This window comes from Delphinus delphis, chromosome 3, assembly GCF_949987515.2.
Source record: "Delphinus delphis chromosome 3, mDelDel1.2, whole genome shotgun sequence".
In the NCBI taxonomy this organism is placed as follows: Eukaryota; Metazoa; Chordata; class Mammalia; order Artiodactyla; family Delphinidae; genus Delphinus; species Delphinus delphis.
This window is the reverse complement of record NC_082685.1, coordinates 61,211,119-61,228,795: the sequence shown is the minus strand read 5'-3', so window position 1 is coordinate 61,228,795 and position 17,677 is coordinate 61,211,119. Positions and strand designations below refer to the sequence as shown.

Here is a 17,677-nt window from a genome sequence, read left to right as displayed (position 1 = left end):
GAGAAAGAAGAAGACAAGTGTCTTGTGCAAGGCTTCCAGCAAGGTGAGGCAATAAAAGGATTCACTGTCACAGTGACCAACTTGCCAGGTCATTATTTGACATACTGAGGGGAGGAGGAACCAAGGGTCATTTTTTCCCATCATTTGCATGTTGTGACCCCTGAACTGAGGGTATGTAGCCACTGAGCTAGAAGCTACTTGGGTATTATCCAGTAATGAGCTCTGTTTACTCCATGTGTCACTGACATGAGTAAAATGGAATATAAAGTAAGCTATTATTTAAAAGTTGCAGTAACTGTTCTTTGAGGGAACTCAGGAATGTAGTTATTAATGAGATTAAAAGGTAGATTAAAAGAATGTGTATGTATCTATCCAAGGAACATGCCTTATAGTAGTAGGATTTAACAAGGATCATCTTTATACCCTGCCTTACATCAGAAGCCAGAAAAATCACTCTGTGTTACAATAAGCAAAGCTTCTCATCCCCCCCACTCCCCACCAACCCTGGCCCCTAGTCTGAGAAGTCATATGGGAATATGATAAGGAGGCTGAGCTCTCTGAAGCCAGTTTTCGGCTGGTTCTGTTGGCCTGGCAGGTATAGTCATTTTGCCCTGCGGGTGTGGAGTATACACGGTGGGGTGGGGGAAAGAGAGAGAAGAGTCACCCCAGACTCTGTGGCTGCTGGGAGATCCAGAGCCTGGACACTAGAACTTGTACTTCTTTGAAATTTTTAATAGGGAAAGGCAGGAAATTTTTAACAGGGAAACGCAGTGGTTAAGAATCTACCTGCCGGGCTTCCCTGGTGGCGCAGTGGTTGAGAGTCCGCCTGCCAATGCAGGGGACGCGGGTTTGTGCCCCGGTCCGGGAAGATCCCACATGCCGCGGAGCAACTAAGCCCATGCACCACAACTACTGAGCCTGTGCTCTAGAGCCCGCGTGCTGCAACTACTGAGCCCACGCGCTGCAACTACTGAAGCCCACGCGACTAGAGCCTGTGCTCTGCAATGGGAAAGCCATCGCAATGAGAAGCCCGTGGACTGCAACAAAGAGTCGCCCCTGCTCACTGCAACTAGAGAAAGCCCACGCGCAGCAATGAAGACCCGACGCAGCCAAAAGTAAATAAGTAAATAAATAAATTAATTAATTAATTAAAATTTTTTTAAAACAGAGGAAAAAGCAAAGCCATGTGTTTTTATAAACTTTTTCCCATATTATAGATTTGGGAGTTTTTATACATTTTATTACCAAAGATTTCTAGCTCAGTGCTTCAAAGTTTTCTACATGAATTTTTAAACATGAAAAAGTGTAGACATATTTTAAAATAGAGTAAAATAGGGCATTCAACCCTTATGTACTGATCACCCAGATTTAACAGTTACCAAGATCTTGCCAGTTACATCATATAATCTCCCATTTCCTTTTTCTTTGCTAAAGTATTTAAAAGCAAATCCCAGATAGCATGTCATTTTGCCCCTACATCCTCCAGTAAACACCTCTAGAAAATATGGTCATTTTCTTGTAGAAACCAAAATGCCATTATCACACCAAACAAAATAAACTATGATTTCTTGGTGTCACCTAATACCAAATCAAATTGTTCTGAAGGTCAAGAATGTCTGTGGACAGTAATTTTGTTCTAATCAGTGATTCACATGAAGTTCACCCATCACATCTGGTTGTTGTGTCTCTTTCAGCTTTCAGTCTAGAGTGAGCAAGCCTCCTGCCCTCATTCCCTCTTTCTCTCCATATCAGTGACTTACTGTAAAAACCGAGTCCTGTAGAATATTCCACCTTCTGGATTTGTTTGTTTGCTCCCTTGTGGTGTTACTTAAATTGTTTCATTGTACCTTGAATGGAAACCTTTCCCTCTATTTTGAATGTAAGTCTGAGAGGCTTAAAAACTATTAACCTGTACTGTGTATGGCACCGTGGAGAGAGCAGGGTACAGCGAATAATTGCAGTTGTCAGGACCTGAGAATGTAGCTACTAATTAGCATCTATGTGAGGATTTGACATAAGGTCCATGTTAAGGAGTGTCGCATCTGCTGGAACTCATGAACTTTAGAGAATCAAAGATCCCATATCAGAAGTCTGTGGTAATACTCCTTGTGGTAAATTCCAACAGAATGAATCCCCAGACTTGCTCTAAGTAACTGACATTTCAACTTAAAAGAGACATTGCCAAAGTTGGAGGCCCCAACTTTCCTTCTGTTCCAAATCTTTGTGATGACAGTGGTTTCTCTGATGTGGCAAGCTTTGGTTTCCCTCTATTTTCCTTTTAAATGATCACTGGAGTAGAGGGGGTTTAAATAGCTATGACCTTTGACCCTTTGCATGACCTCTATAGATAATAAATCAGGGCAGCACATTTGACAGTGTCCTTTTCTAAAATGAAGTTAGTGAAAGTTCTGAAAATTGTGGTTACTCTCTGACGATAGAATTTAGGACATCTTTAGATAAATAGAATAAGCATGATTCTTTATGTTTTTGCTTGAGACAAAAAGCAGCAGCACGTATGTTGCATATGGACACACACCTGACCTTCGGCAGTGTGCTGAGGTATTGGACTACTAGTGTTAATGTGGAGCAGTCTGTATACGTTCTAATCCAGAGTTTAAAAATATACTAGTTGAACTCTATAACTTTCAGTTTTGTAAAATTTCTGCAAAACAGCAAGAGGTGTAATAGGGTTTGGATATAATGTGTGAACTTTGTGTTTCAATTCTAGTTACATGTAACTAGGAATGACTCCTGGTCAGAAGACTAGAGTCACCAAGCTGCCGTGCCTACTGACTGTGTGCGGCGGCTAGGGTGGTGCTGCTCAAGTCAGGGAGAGTGTAAGTTGCTGCTAAAAGGGCAGAAGAGGTGGCCCTTTAGCTTCTCATCCAGGGTGCTTGTCCCGCCCACCTATCCACAAGAAGATACGGGTGATTTCAGTAGGCCTGGATAAGCTGGTTACTTCTGAGTCCACTCATCAGCTGGAGTTCCAGTCCCAGACTAGATTTCTTCATCAGTGACTTCAGAAAACACATTCAGGGACTTCCCTGGTGGCGCAGTGGTTAAGAATCTGCCTGCCAATGCAGGGCACATGGGTTCGAGCCCTGGTCTGGGAGGATCCCACATGCTGCAGAGCAGCTAAGCCCGTGCACCACAACTACTGAGCCTGTGCTCTAGAGCCTGTGAACCACAACTGCTGAGCCCATGAGCTACAACTACTGAGCCCCATGCCACAACTACTGAAGCCCGCACACCTAGAGCCCGTGCTCCACAACAAGAGAAGCCACTGCAATGAGAAGCCTGCGCATTGCAACGAAGAGTAGCCCCTGCTCACCACAACTAGCGAAAGCCCGCCTGCATCAACGAAGACCCAACGCAGCCAAAAATAAATAAACAAACAAATAAAAAGAAAACACATTCAGCTGTGGTTGGCTGTGCTGATACTGTACACCAAGAACAGCTGGTCTCTTCTTGACTGCTTCCAGCTAGCCATCTTTCCTCACCCCTCCAAGCATCGTGAAAGAATTTTTTACATTCTTAATCTCTTCTTCATTTCTCCCCAGAAGTGTGCTTTGGAGCTTAAGGAGCGGAAGCATAGTAGTGTATCCTTGGGATTCCTGGAAATAGAATCCCACTAGGCTCAGCTACTTGAGTGAGCGTAAGGATCCCTGAGGTACATTCACATAGCACAGATTTACCGAGGGCCTCCTATATGGCCCGGCGGGATTAGGCACATTGTTGAATTGGGGCGGGTGGAAACAGAGATGGGGAACTGATTCAGGCTCTCTCTGAGCAGCTGCTCCAGGAGGCCACTGTCAGGGTGTGGGCAGGAGCCCAGAAGGCGTCAGGGGGCATATGACCAAAGGAGGCAGTAGGAGGAGCTTGATCCCTGAGGGAAAGAATATAGACTAAGACGGTGAGGCCAAGGTTTGAAGCCTGGGGACATTAATCAAAGTGTTTCTTAAAGCTTTGCTGTTGATGATTTTAAGTGGAGAGATTGGTAAGATGTTATTTCCCAGTTCAGTATACCGCTTGCCTACAAGAGTATTTTTCTTTGTGAGATGGTCGTGTTCACTTGTTTCAGAATGCCTGGGGCAGTGGAGGTGGTGACGTGGTCACCTCCTTTTATTATGGCCCAAGGAATTAAGGTTCCAGGAATTTGACCAATTTGGCCAACTAAACATTTAATTCAACACAGGGCTACCCAGAAGCCTCTGTCTTGATTTGCCTTGGAAGCCAAAGGGGCTAGGAGAAGGAGAACGAGAGAATATATTAATCCCAAGAATTGAACAGAGCAAAAATCCCTATTGCTCTTGTACCTAAAACATCTCTACCCCAAGGCCCGTCCCTTACATTCTCAGGTGGTTTGTATGTGCACATTCTGTGTCCCCAGTTAGCCAGTGCTGGGCATGGATAACTTCTTTTTTTGTTTTTTTTTTTTTTTTGCGGTACGCGGGCCTCTCACTGTTGTGGCCTCTCCCGTTGCGGAGCACAGGCTCCAGACGCGCAGGCTCAGCGGCCATGGCTCATGGGCCCAGCCGCTCCGCGGCATGTGGGATCCTCCCGGACCGGGGCACGAACCCGCGTCCCCTGCATCGGCAGGCGGACTCCCAACCACTGCGCCACCAGGGAAGCCCCAGGCATGGATAACTTCTGCTCTTCCTGTTTCTTGGGTTCTAGCCCCAAAGCCATCAAAATCTTTCCTTGTCCTTCCAGGTGTCTCCAGTGCTGTGCCCTGGCTGTGTGCTCTTGCTCTTAGAAGCCCAGAGAATTTTGCTTTCCCCTCTTCTATGACCCTTAACCTATTTTAACACATTATTAAGGGCCTCTGTCTGTCAGTTGGGGGCGCTTCCTGAAGGAGGGGCTTTTGTCTGGCCTGTCTCTCAGCTTTAGCCCAGAGCATCACAATTGCAGGGTGCTTGTGACTCTTTTGCTGAACAGAGGTGCTCGGTCTCCTTGGGAAGAGAGGATCTGTGGGTAGACCAATGGGGAGCTCTCCCCTCCAGGGGCCTGCCGGCTAGTAACATACTGGAATGTCCAAGAGTGACTTCATAAAGCAACGATGCCCTCTGTGGACACTCCTCTGACTGAGGCCTCTTGGAATCTAGATGCTGAGGAGATTCCTAAGCAGAGATTTTCTGTTGGATGGAATAAAAATTGAAAATTTGGAAAATGTCTCAACACTTTTATCACCAGAACCACACAAGAGTCCGTCCTAGCTCACTGTTTGAGGATGTGTCGCCGCTGTTCTATGAGACGTTATGGAAATCTCAGTAAATACTCTTTATTTCTCTTTCTTGTTAAGAAGTGTGCAAATGGCAGTGTTGGGTCTCGTAGCCTCTTCCCACAGGCACTCATCCACTTCGCAGACTGAGGGGCTCGTCCTGGATAATCTGATTTCTCCAACTGGTGAGGCTGGTGAAGTCTCAGCCAAACAGTTGTTTCCTCGGCTTTCCTGTCACAATTGGCTGTTAATCAAGCGTTCAGTCGCACCCTTATTTGACCTGTAGACTGAATGACCAGTTTGACTCCATTTTGTCCTTTTTTATTCCCTACTATGTTAGATAATTTGAAGCCTTTTTTTTGGGTAATAGACCTGATTTCAAATCAGATAATGAAAATTATATATCTTGTTTTTAATAGGTTATAAAAGTATATAAATCTATATTTTTTTACTGTGTGAGACTGGGTTCACTTGTTACATATAATGGGGAAAAAGTAATACATACTTTCTGAGAAAAATTGGAAAGCACAGATGAACATAAATAAATAGGAAAAAGGATTACCTATAACCTCACTATCCGTAGGTAGACAATATCAACATTTTGGCATACTTCATGCCGAATTTTTTTCTACCTATTTTGCACAGTTGAGATAATTTTGAGTAGAGAATTCTTATCTTGCTTTCTTTCTGTTTTGCTATCCAGTGGCTCATAAACATTTTTCTAAATCATGAAAAAGGCATAGACATGTTGTAGTGTCTGTATAATATTCCATGAAATGGATATGCCATGATTTGCTTAACCTGTCTTTTTTTGGTTAGACTTTTAAATTGTTTCCAAATTCTCACAGCAAATATTGCTGGGATAAACATGTTTGACTAAAGTCACTGTTTGCATTTCAGATTGTATTCTCTTGGGGTAGATTCCTTGGGTCTGAGGATACAAACAGAACTAAGGCTTTTCAGAAAAGTTGGTCAGTTTACATTCCCCTGGCAGTTTATGAGACTGCTCCGTTGCACCACACTCTTGCCAGCACTAAATGTTATCACATTTAAGCCTTTGCTAATTTTATAAGCAAAATTACTGGTTTTACTTAATTTGTACCTCCCCAATTAGTAGTGCTACTGAACATTTTGGAGGGAACTTCATGCCATTGTATTTCTTTAATGAGTTGACTGTGTGTTTGCCCATTTTTTCTTAGGGTGGTCAGTTTTTTAGGATTGATTTGTAAGCACTTGTATGGCTGATTATTTGATTAGCAGTTTTCCCTACTAGACTGACAATATTTAGTTTTGCTTACCTGTATCCCAAGTGCCTACTGTATTGCCTGGCATGTAGTAGTCATTCAATAAAAACTTGTTGAATGAATAAATGAGTGAGTTGAACAGTAGTTACTTAATAAAAATTTGTTGAACGAGTAAATGAAGATGGTGCTTTGTTTTGCTTGAGGTGGAGTGGTAACCATTCTTTTTCACAGGTCTAGAGAGGAGGAACTGAGCAACTGAGTGGGGACAGACCCACCCAGTAATCGTCATACATATTTCAGTGGTCATTAAGTCAGCATTGCATTGCAATTTTAAAGTATATATATATGTAGATTTATATTCACAGAAGGGCGAAAGCAGACCTTTGTCCCTAAAAAAAAGTGTGCATTATGCATTACCTTACAACAGAGCTATAAGATAATCATACCTCTTATTCAAATTTTTGACAGGAGGAAAGATACTCAGTGTCAGGCATTTGTGAAGAGAGTTATAATGAGTCGTCTCTTTAAGATAATTATGATTAGCACCGTCTCAACGAATGCCTTTTTTATGGTCTTGTGGACTGATTATAAAACAAGATACAACTTGTTCAGACTTTTTGAGGTAAGCAGACAAAATGGGTCCATTTTCTTCTGTTTTACCTGTTTTATTTCTGAAAATGTTATAAGATTTTTAAGGCATTTTGTTCAAAAATTTTTTCTGTAGAAGATTCTAAGGACTATTAAAATATACTCTAATATCTGGGAAGATGGTGGCAGCAGTAGTAGCAGTGACATGGTTTTTTAATCTCCCTGAATCCCCTCTTAAAAAAACAGAGCAACTAGATAGCAAAACCAAAAACCCATGGACAGGATTTATATCAAAACTAGTTAACAAGAGATCCTTACCAAGAGCCACACTGCATAGTATTAGCATCTGTAGGAGAGGAAGCAGAGGGAAGTCAGTAAGTATTCATTGGAAAGTATGATGGGCTGATGTGAGAACAGCAGTTGATATTAGGAAGGGTGTTACCTAATCAAATACTGGGATAGCACAAGAGGTTCCCGAAATTTATGAAGGGGCTAGAATAGTCCAGACCCAATAAACTTTTAAAACTGACTCTCCATAGCTCCTTTCAAGGACAGTGCTCCACACTTAGGAGAAGTATTGGGAGTGGAATGAAAATTGAACAGGTTAGAGACCCAAAGATGAAGGAAGAGAGGTTCTGATAAAATTGGAAGAGGGGAACAGCACCAGGAAACCTTAAAAATCAAGCAACCACATTTTAAATCAAGAGGGAATATTTGAAGTTAGAATCACATTTTCTCAAAGTCCAAGAAAATTAATTTCACATAAAAAAGTGCAATAGGAAAAGATTGAGGTAAAATCCCATACAAAATTATTATAAGAAAAAAGAGAGTAAAGTGGAAAATAATATCATTGTAGATAATGAAAGCCCGCCACAAAGACATGTTCACAAAACAGATAAAAACTGTACCGTATTATTTCAGAAGAAAGTAAATGTTTAAGAAAATGATGTTAGATAGGAAAGAAAAGAGTGAGGTGACAAAAGTCAGAAAATAATTAGAAATAAAAGGAACTCATTTCAAAAATGAAGACTGAATTAGACTAAGAACAATTAGATATAGCAGATAATAGCTTAAGAGAAATTAAGAGAAATATAAGATAAAGTGGGGGAAATTCTTAAACATCAGTAAGAAATGAAGAGATAAGGATTCAAGAGAAAATGATGAAAATTGAAGATTGGGGAAAAATGATCCAACTTAAGGATAATAGGAGTCCCTGAATTTGAAACAGAAACAGAAACAAAAACAAAGTAAAGGAACAGAATAAACACTAAAATCTAGGGACTTCCCTGGTGGTCCAGTGGTAAAGAATCCACCTTCCAATGCAGGGGACGTGGGTTTGATCCCTGGTCAGGGAACTAAGATCCCACATGCCACAGCACAACTAAGCCTGCGCACCACATCTACTGAGCTCGTGCACCTCAATGGGAGAGCCTGCATGCCGCAAACTACAGAACCCATGTGCCCTGGAGCCCGCATATCACACTAGAGAGAAAGCCCACATGCCGCACTAAGACCAACATAGCCACAAAAAAAAAAATCTAAAATCTAAGAAAAGTTACCTGAAATAAAAGAATTGAAACTATATTTTGAAAGTTGCATATTGAGAATATGGACTTATACAACAAACACCAGAACATATTCTACTAAAATTATTGGACTTTAAAGGAAAGAGGTGTGGGGGAAATTACAAGCATCTAGGCAAAGTGGCTTATAAGGAAAAGAAAATTAATTATTATCAGACTTTGCTATAGTAATGCTTTATGCTAAAAGAAAATAGAGTAAAACATTTAAGATACTTCAGGAAAGAAAATGTGAACCAAGAATTCTAGATCCAGCAAAACTGACTTTCAAGTATAAAGGACATAGACAAACTGTCATCAATGTTAAAAAGCTTCGCTAATATTGTTCCCATGAGCCCTTCCTTACGAATCTAGTAAAGAATAAGTTTCAGCCAACCAAAATGACTAAAGAAGTATCAACATTAGGACTGGCAATGGACATTAAAAATATGATTATTTATAGAACTAATCATAATTATGGGTGAACAAGGAGATAATGTAGCACCTAATGAATATATCCTCTGACAGTGAAGATATAGTATTGATTAAAAATGGGTAAGAATGGGGAGAGTCAATGCAAAAACAATTTTTAGCCATTTTCGGAAATCAGCTTTGTAGTGATGCTATTAGTAGTATTATTCTGAGACTGCTGTGTGTGTAACACAAGGATAAAGCAGATGGGTCATTATGGGACAGTTTAATTCCATTATCCTCTGTGTTCTTGAGAACCAGGTTACTCATGGAAGAAAGGAGATATGGATGTAATATAGACAAAGTTAAGTGAAAGCCCTGTAGTTCTGCATTTAAATTGGAAGTATCAATATAAACTACTGAAATATTTTACCTTTATCCATTGAAAAATCTAGAACAATGATCAACTTAGCAATTATGCATCCTTAGTGACCATAATGTGATCGTTTTTTAAATTAATTAATTTTTGGCTGCGTTGGGTTTTCGTTGCTGCATGCGGGCTTTCTGTAGTTGTGTCGAGTGGGGGCTACTCTTCTTTGAGGTATGCGGGCTTCTCATTGCGGTGGTTTCTCTTACTGCAGAGCACGGGCTCCAGGTGCGTGGGCTTCAGTGGTTGCGGAGCATGGGCTCGGTAGTGGCGCACGGGCTTAGTTGCTCCGTGGCATGTGGGATCTTTCTGGACTAGGGATCGAACCTGTGTCCCCTGCATTGGCAGGCAGATTCTTAACCACCACGCCACCATGGAAGTCCCATAATATGATGTTGAAATACCATTTCTCACTAAAAGAAACTAGGAATTCTTAGAGAAATGGCTGATTGTAGAAAATACACCAGATGAGCTAGGAACATCTTGTTGTACACATAGCAAGGAAGCTATCAAAGATTACTGGGGTCATGTCAAAAGGGCTCAGGGGACAACTTGAAGAGGCTCCTACTGGCCAAAGATGGGAAACTTTGAGCTCAGTAAGGATAATAATTACAGTGGATTTTGAAATTCATCAAATAATCTGTAAACTTATAATTATACTAAAAAAGCTAACAGGTCACTTTTGGTTGGTGACAAGGACCTAATACTTTATCTCAAAAATTGTTGAATTAAGGGAAAAAATCAAGTATTACTGACCTTTCTTATATGAACTGTATTACTGAGTAACCACATAGTAGGTAAGGGGAAACATGTCTTTATAGAAGTATCCTAGTTAATAAGTGAAAATGAAATGATAGAATATCACAATTTTTCAACCCCCAATGAATTATAGGACTTAAGCATTTTGACCATTAGTGACTGCTTCCCTCATAAAAAGAGACAACGAGACATTATATGCCTCCTATGAAAGAACAGAACCTATAATCTTTTTTTTAATTTTTTATTTTATTTTTGGCTTTGTTGGGTCTTCATTGGTGCACACGGGCTTTCTCTAGTTGCGGCGAGTAGGGGCTACTCTTCGTTGCGGTGCACGGGCTTCTCAGTGCGGTGGCTTCTCTTGTTGCGGAGCACAGGCTCTAGGCATGCAGGCTTCAATTGTTGCAGCACGTGGGCTCAGTAGTGTGGCGCGCGGGCTCTAGAGCGCAGGCTCAGTAGTTGTGGCGCATGGGCTTAGTCACTCTGCAGCATGTGGGATCTTCCCAGACCAGGGCTCAAACCCATGTCCCCTGCATTGGCAGGCGGATTCTTAACCACTGTGCCACCAGGGAAGTCCCAGAACCTATAATCTTGCCAAAAAGATCAAACGTGAATCTGATCAAGGCTTTTCATCCAGCTGCCTATTTTCAGGCAATAGAGGACAGAGGAACATGAGTGTGCAGTCAACACGATCCAGACTGGGAAATTCTGCAAGTCAAGAAAAGTTTCTATTGATAGCTTTTTTTCTTGTGTAAAGACCATACATTCTTGTTTCTCTGCATGTCTCATGATTTCTTTTTTTGAGGGTTGAAAATTGGACACTTTAAATCATATAAGATTGGAAACTCTGGAAACCAGATACTCCCCCCTCCCTAGGGTTTTATTGTTGTTGCCATTCCTTTTTTTTTTTTTAAAGTGACTTTCCTGAACTATTTCGATAAAGTGTATATTCTTTGTCATGCGTGGCCACCAAAGTCTCTGCTCAGTTAGCTTAATGGTCTGCTAATGATTGAACAGAGTATTCCTTAAATGCCTGGAACAAATAAGTTTCCCAGCCTTTGCCAAGGCATGTATTTAATGCCTCAGCAGTTTACAAGTCTGCCTTAGCCTTCATTCGCTGCTTGCAAAGAATCTTAAGATTAGTTAGAGGTGACAGATCAGGGCCTTCTCAGTACTTTCCTGGTACCTTCATTGGGATCCCTAAGAGTCTTAATAACTTCTCAGTTTTATAGTTAGCCAGGGGCTTTCATACATGTTATTTTCAATGATCTCAACAGCCACCCTGGAAGGTGTGTGTTAATAACACTATTTTACAAATGTTGTAAGGAAGCCCATCTGGTGGACTTAGGATTTCAAAAAAAAAAAAAAAAAACCCAAATCTAAAGAACTAAAGGAAAGTATGAGAGCAGTGTCTCACCAAATAGAGAATATGAGTAAAGAGAAATTATTAAAAAGAACCAAACAGAAATCCTGTAGTTGAAAAGTACAATAATTGAAGTGAATTCACGAGACGGGGCTTCCCTGGTGGAGCAGTGGTTGAGAGTTTGCCTGCCGATGCAGGGGACACGGGTTTGTGCCCCAGTCCGGGAGGATCCCACATGCCACGGAGCGGCTGGGCCCGTGAGCCATGGCCGCTGAGCCTGCATGTCCGGAGCCTGTGCTCCACAACGGGAGAGGCCACAGCAGTGACAGGCCCATGTACTGCAAAAAAAAAAAAAGAATTCATGAGAGGACTTCAACAGCAGATTTGAGCTAGTGGAAGAAAGAATTAAAGAAAAGAAAGATAGGTCAACTGAGATTTCCAGTGTGAGGAACAGAAAGTAAAATGAATAAATAAAAATAAGCAGAGACCCATGAAACACCATCAAACATACAAACATGCATGCAATAGGTGTCACAGAAGGAGAGGAGAGAAAAGGTAGAAAGAATATGTGAAGAAGTAATGGCCAAAAACTCCCCGAGTTTTATGAAAAACATTAATCTGCACATGCAAGAAGATCAACAAACTCCTAGTAGGATAAACCCAGAGATCCACCTAGACACACTATAAACAATTTGTTGAAAGACAAAGACCAAGGGAGAATTTGAGACCATCAATAGAGAAGTGATTCATTACATAAAAAGGATCCTCAATAAAATGAATAGCTGATTTCTCATCCGAAGCCACAGGGGCCAGAAGGCAAGCAATGTCATATTCAAAGTGCTGAAAGAAAGACTGTCCAACAAGAATTCAATACCTAGAAAAAACTGTCCTTCAGAAATGGAGAGGAGAAAAAGAAAACTGGAGAGGAGTAATGTCAGTGAAAATGCAGAGTAGGTAGCTCCAAGAGGCCACCTGTCCACAGAAACACCTAAAAAGAGGGCAAAACAGTCAGAACTCTGGAAAATAGCCAAAGGTTTATAGTAACTGAGTGAACACTGAATCAAGAAAGGGGCAACTTAAAAAAGGTAGGAAAACTTTGTAGCATTTTTACTTGTCTTTGGCCCACACCCCTCCTCAGCATGGTGATGGTTCTGAAGGTGGCAGCCTGTGTTCCCCACGTGGGACCCTAGTCCCTGGGTCCAGAAACAACAGAGAAGATTTTGTTCTTAAAGAATTGTTTGTCTGTTTTGACCTATCTGAGGGGGCTGCCTGAAGGACTGATCCAAAGCTATTCTCTTTGTTTTGGATAATCTGGAACTTTCTCAGGACAAAAAGGTGGCTATGCAGAGGGCATTTCTCAAAACCACTGAAAAGCAAATGAATGACCCACTGCCACCTGGAGCAAAAAAATAACACTTGAGGCAAACAATAGATACGCTGAAAGCCTGAGAGGACAATCCAGGGAGAGAGATTCTTTGGAAAGATAGGACATTGAAAAACTCCCATGTATGCCATACATTCACAGGACAAGACGCATGCTTAGGAAATAACTGAGAACATCCCACGCTTTCACTGTGACTGATCTTTAGGCTCAGCAGAAGCCCAAAGTGAATGCTAATGTACAGCTGTACGTGGCCTGGCTCAGCATTGAAGGAGTTCCTCAACACAGAGCCCATCTGCAAAGACTAAGAGAGTTTTTCTTCTCCCTCCCTTCCTCTCTCCTTTTCTCTTCCTTCCTTCTTTCCTTCCTTACTTTCTTTCTCTCTGTCTTCTTTCTCCTTCCCTCCCTTCCCTCTTTTTGCCTGAGGCATTTAAGAAAATCTCTGTTTACTAGCTGACCAGAAACTACAGAGGAAGAGACTTCAGAGACCATACATTACAAAGAATACAGTCTTTACAAAAATTGTTTAGACAAGTCACTAAACAAACAGCTACTACCCACAAAAAGCAACAAAAACAAACCCTGAGGAGAGGGAAGAATTTGATTTCCAGAGTTACCACATTGTACAACTTAAAATGTCCAGTTTTCAAAAAAAAGTATGAAGCATGCAAAGCAACAAGAAAGGATGGCTTTTACACAGGAGAAATGGACAGAAACTAGTAATGGGAATTACTAGACAGAGACTTAAAGTCAACTATGTAAAATATGCTCAGAGACCTAAAGGAAACCACAGGCAAAGACCTAAAGGTAACCAGGAGAACAGTGTTTCAGGAAATAGAATATATCAGTAAATAGAAATTATAAAAAGGAATGAAACAAATTCTGGAGCTGAAAATATAATAATTAAAAAATTCACTAGAGGGTTCAAGAGCAGATTTGAGCACCCAGAAGAAATAATCAGTGAACTTGAAGGCAAATCACTTGGACTTATTCAGCCTGAGGAGCAGAAAGAAAAAAGAATGATGAAAATGAACAGAGTCTAAGAAACTTGAGGGGCACCATCAAGCATATTAACATACACACGCATTCCAGAAGGAGAGGAGAGAGAGAAAGAGGAAGAACGAATATTTGATGAAATAATCGCCCAAAACCTTGCAAATTTGATAAAGAATATATACATCCAAGAAGCTCAGTGAATTCCAAGAAGGAGAAACAAAGAGATCCACATTATAATCAAGCTATCAAAAGTCAAAGACAGAATCCTGAAAGCAGCAAGAGAGAAGCAACTTGTTACATATAAGGAATCCTCCATAAGATTAACAGCTGATTTCTCCTCAGAAACTATGAGGACAGTGGCAGTGAAATGACATATTTAAAGTACTGAAAGAAAAATATTGTCAACCAAGAATTCTATATCTAGCAAAACTATCCTTCAAAAAATGACGAAGAAATTAAGATATTTCCAGATAAACAGAAGCTGAGGGAGTTTGCTTCTGGTAGACCTGTGCTACAAGAAATGCTAAAGATAGTCCTTTAGGTGGAAATGAAACTAGATAGTACCTTAAGCCCTATGACAAAATAAAGAACACTGATAAATGTAACTACATAGGTGAATATAAAAGCCAGTATTGTATTTTGGGTTCGTAGCTCCTTTCTTTGTCTGTATGGTTTAAAATATGAATGCACAAAACAATAATTATATAGTTAATGGGCACTCAGTGTATTCAGATGTATTTTGTGACAACAGAAACATGAAGAGGGGGATGGAGCTGTGTAGGAACAGAATTGTTAATATACTATTGAAGCTAAGGTGGTATTAGTTAAAAATGGATTGTTGTACATTTAAGAGGTTGATTGTAATCTCAAGGGTAACCACCAAGAAAATAACTTTAAAAATGCAGAAAAAGAAATGAGAAAAGAATCAAAATGGTACACTACAAAAAAACCCCTAAAACACCAAAGAAAGCAGTAATGGAGGAACTGAGGAACAAAAAAGATGTGACATATATTAAACAAACAGCAAAATGGCAGGAGTAGTTTCTTCCTTATCAGTAATTACTTTAAATATAAATGAATTAAACTGTCCAATTAAGACAGAATTGATTCTTTAAAAAATCCAAATATATGCTGTCTACAAGAGATTCACTTGAGATCCAGATACAAATAGGTTGAAAGTGAAAAATGCAAGAAGGTATTCCATGCAAATAGAAACCAAAAGAGAGCTGGGTTGGGTATACTCATATCAGACAAAATAGACATTAAAGTAAAATGTTACAAGAGACAAAGAAGGACATTATGTATTGACAATAGGGTCAGTTCATCAATAAGATATAATAGTTTTTCTCAAGTACCTATGGAGCATTCTACAGGATAGACCATATGTTAGACAACAAAACAAGTCTCAGTAAATTAAAAACTATTGAAATCATACAGAGTATTTTTCTGACAACTATGGAGTAAAACTAAAAATCAGCAACAGCAGGAAAACTGGAAAATTTCCAAATATATGGAAATTAAACAACACATTCTTAAATAACCAATAGGTCAAAGAAAGAATCACAAAGGAATTTAGAAAATACTTTAAGACAAATGAACATGAAAATACAACATAATGAAACTTATAGGTTGCAACAGAAGCAGTGCTCAGAGTGATATTTATACTTGTAAGTGCCTGCATTAGAAAAGAAGAAAGATCTCAAATTAATAACCTAATTTTACACCTTAAGGAACTAGAAAAAGAGGAACAAACTATACCCAAAACTAGCAGAAGAAAGGAAACGAAAAAGATTAGAGTGAGAAACAAAATAGAGAAATAATAGAGAAAAGTCAATAAAATAAAAATTCAGTTCTTTGAAAAGATCAACAAAATTCATAAGCCTTTAGTTAGATTGACTAAGAAAAAGAAGACTTAAATTACTAATAACAGAAATGAAAGTTGGGACATTACAAATGACCTTATAGAAAAGAAAAGTTTTATAGCAGAATACTGTGAACACTTTGTACACCAACAAATTAGATAACCTAGATGAAACGGACAAAATCCTGGAAGCATACCAACTACCAACCTGACTCAAGAAGAAATAGAAAACAGACATACTGAAACAGACCTGTAAATAAAGAGATAGAATCACTAATCAAAAAACCTCCCAACAAAGCAATGCACAGGACCACATGCTTCACTAGTTAATTTTACCCTGCATTTTAAAAAGATTGAATGCCAATCCTTCTCAAACTCTTCCAAAAATAGAAAAGGAGGGAATATTTCTGAATTCATTCTGTGAGGCCAACATTACCCTGAGACCAAAGCCAAAGACATCACAAGAAAGCTAGAGACCAACATCCCTTATGAATATAGGTGCAATAATAGTTGAGATACTTACATCTGAACCCAGCAGCATGCTTAAAAAGATTATACACCATGACCAAGTGGGATTTATCCCAGGAATGCAAGGGTGGTTCAACATAGAAAAAATCAACAAATGTAATACATCAATAGAATGAAGGAAACAATTGATATAATTATCTCAGTAGATGCTGAAAAAGCATTTGGCAAAATCCAACACCCTTTCATGATTAAAAAACCAAACAAACAATTTGAACTAGAAATAGAAGGAAAATTTCTTGACTTGATAATGGGTAATTATGAAGAAATCCACAACTAACATCATACCCAGTGGTGAAAGACTGAAAATCTTTCCCCTAAGATAAGGAATAAGACAGATGCCTGCTTTCACCATTATTCAACATTGTACTGGAAGTTCTAGCCAGAGCATTTAGGCAAGAAAAAGAGTTAAAATTTATCCAAATTGGAAAGGAAGAACCGAAATTATCTTTATTTGTAGATGACTTGATCTTATGACTTGATCTTAGAAAATCCTAAAGAATACACACATATACAAACTCAACTATTAGAGCTATTAAATGAATTCGGCACAGTTGCAGGATACAAGATTAACAACAAAAATTAATTGTATTTCTATACACTAATATGAACAATCTGAAAAGGAAATTAAGAAAATTCCATTTATAGTAGCATTCAAAATAATAAAATACCTAGGAATAAATTTAGCCAAGGAGATGAGAGATGTGTATACTGAAAATTATACAACTTTGCTGAAAGAAATTAAATAAGACCTAAATAAATGTAAAGACATCCTATATTCATGGATTACAAAACTTAAGAGGACTATCCAAAGTGATCTACAAATTCAATTCAATCCCTATCAAAATTTCAACAGCCTTTACAAAAAAGAAATTGAAAAGCACATCCTTAAATTCATATGAATGTGAATAGCCAAGACAACATTGAAAATGAAGAACAAAGTTGGAGGACTTGCACTTTCTGACTTCAAAACTTACTACAAAGATACAATAATGAAAAGAGTGTGGTACTCACATAAGGACAGACATAGACCTATGGAATAGAATTGAGATTCTAGAAATAAATCCAAATATCTATGGCCAATTGACTTTTGACAAGGGTGCCAAGACTTTTCAGGGGGAGAAAAATAATCTTTTCATCAAATGGTGGTAGGACAACTTGATATCCACATGCAAAAGAGTGAAGTTAGACGCCTGCCTCACACCATATATAAAAATTAACTTTGGACTTTCCTGGTGGTGCAGTGGTTAAGAATCTGTCTACCAATGCAGGGGACACAGGTTCAATCCCTGGTCCAGGAAGATCCCACGTGCCGTGGAGCAAGTAAACCCGTGCACCACAACTA

The 17,677-nt window shown here is 39.5% G+C and overlaps 1 protein-coding gene across 1 annotated transcript in view; it reads left to right on the top strand.

Annotated features, from left to right (window-relative positions):
• Positions 1 to 5,169: 5,169 nt before the first annotated feature.
• The window catches only part of CATSPER3 (cation channel sperm associated 3), a 36,839-nt gene continuing 24,331 nt past the window's right edge, over positions 5,170 to 17,677 (top strand). Inside the window, exons 1-2 of the mRNA XM_060006936.1 lie at positions 5,170 to 5,270; positions 6,934 to 7,087. Coding sequence (XP_059862919.1) covers positions 5,170 to 5,270; positions 6,934 to 7,087 — 255 coding nt within the window. The remainder of the gene's footprint in view (positions 5,271 to 6,933; positions 7,088 to 17,677) is intronic.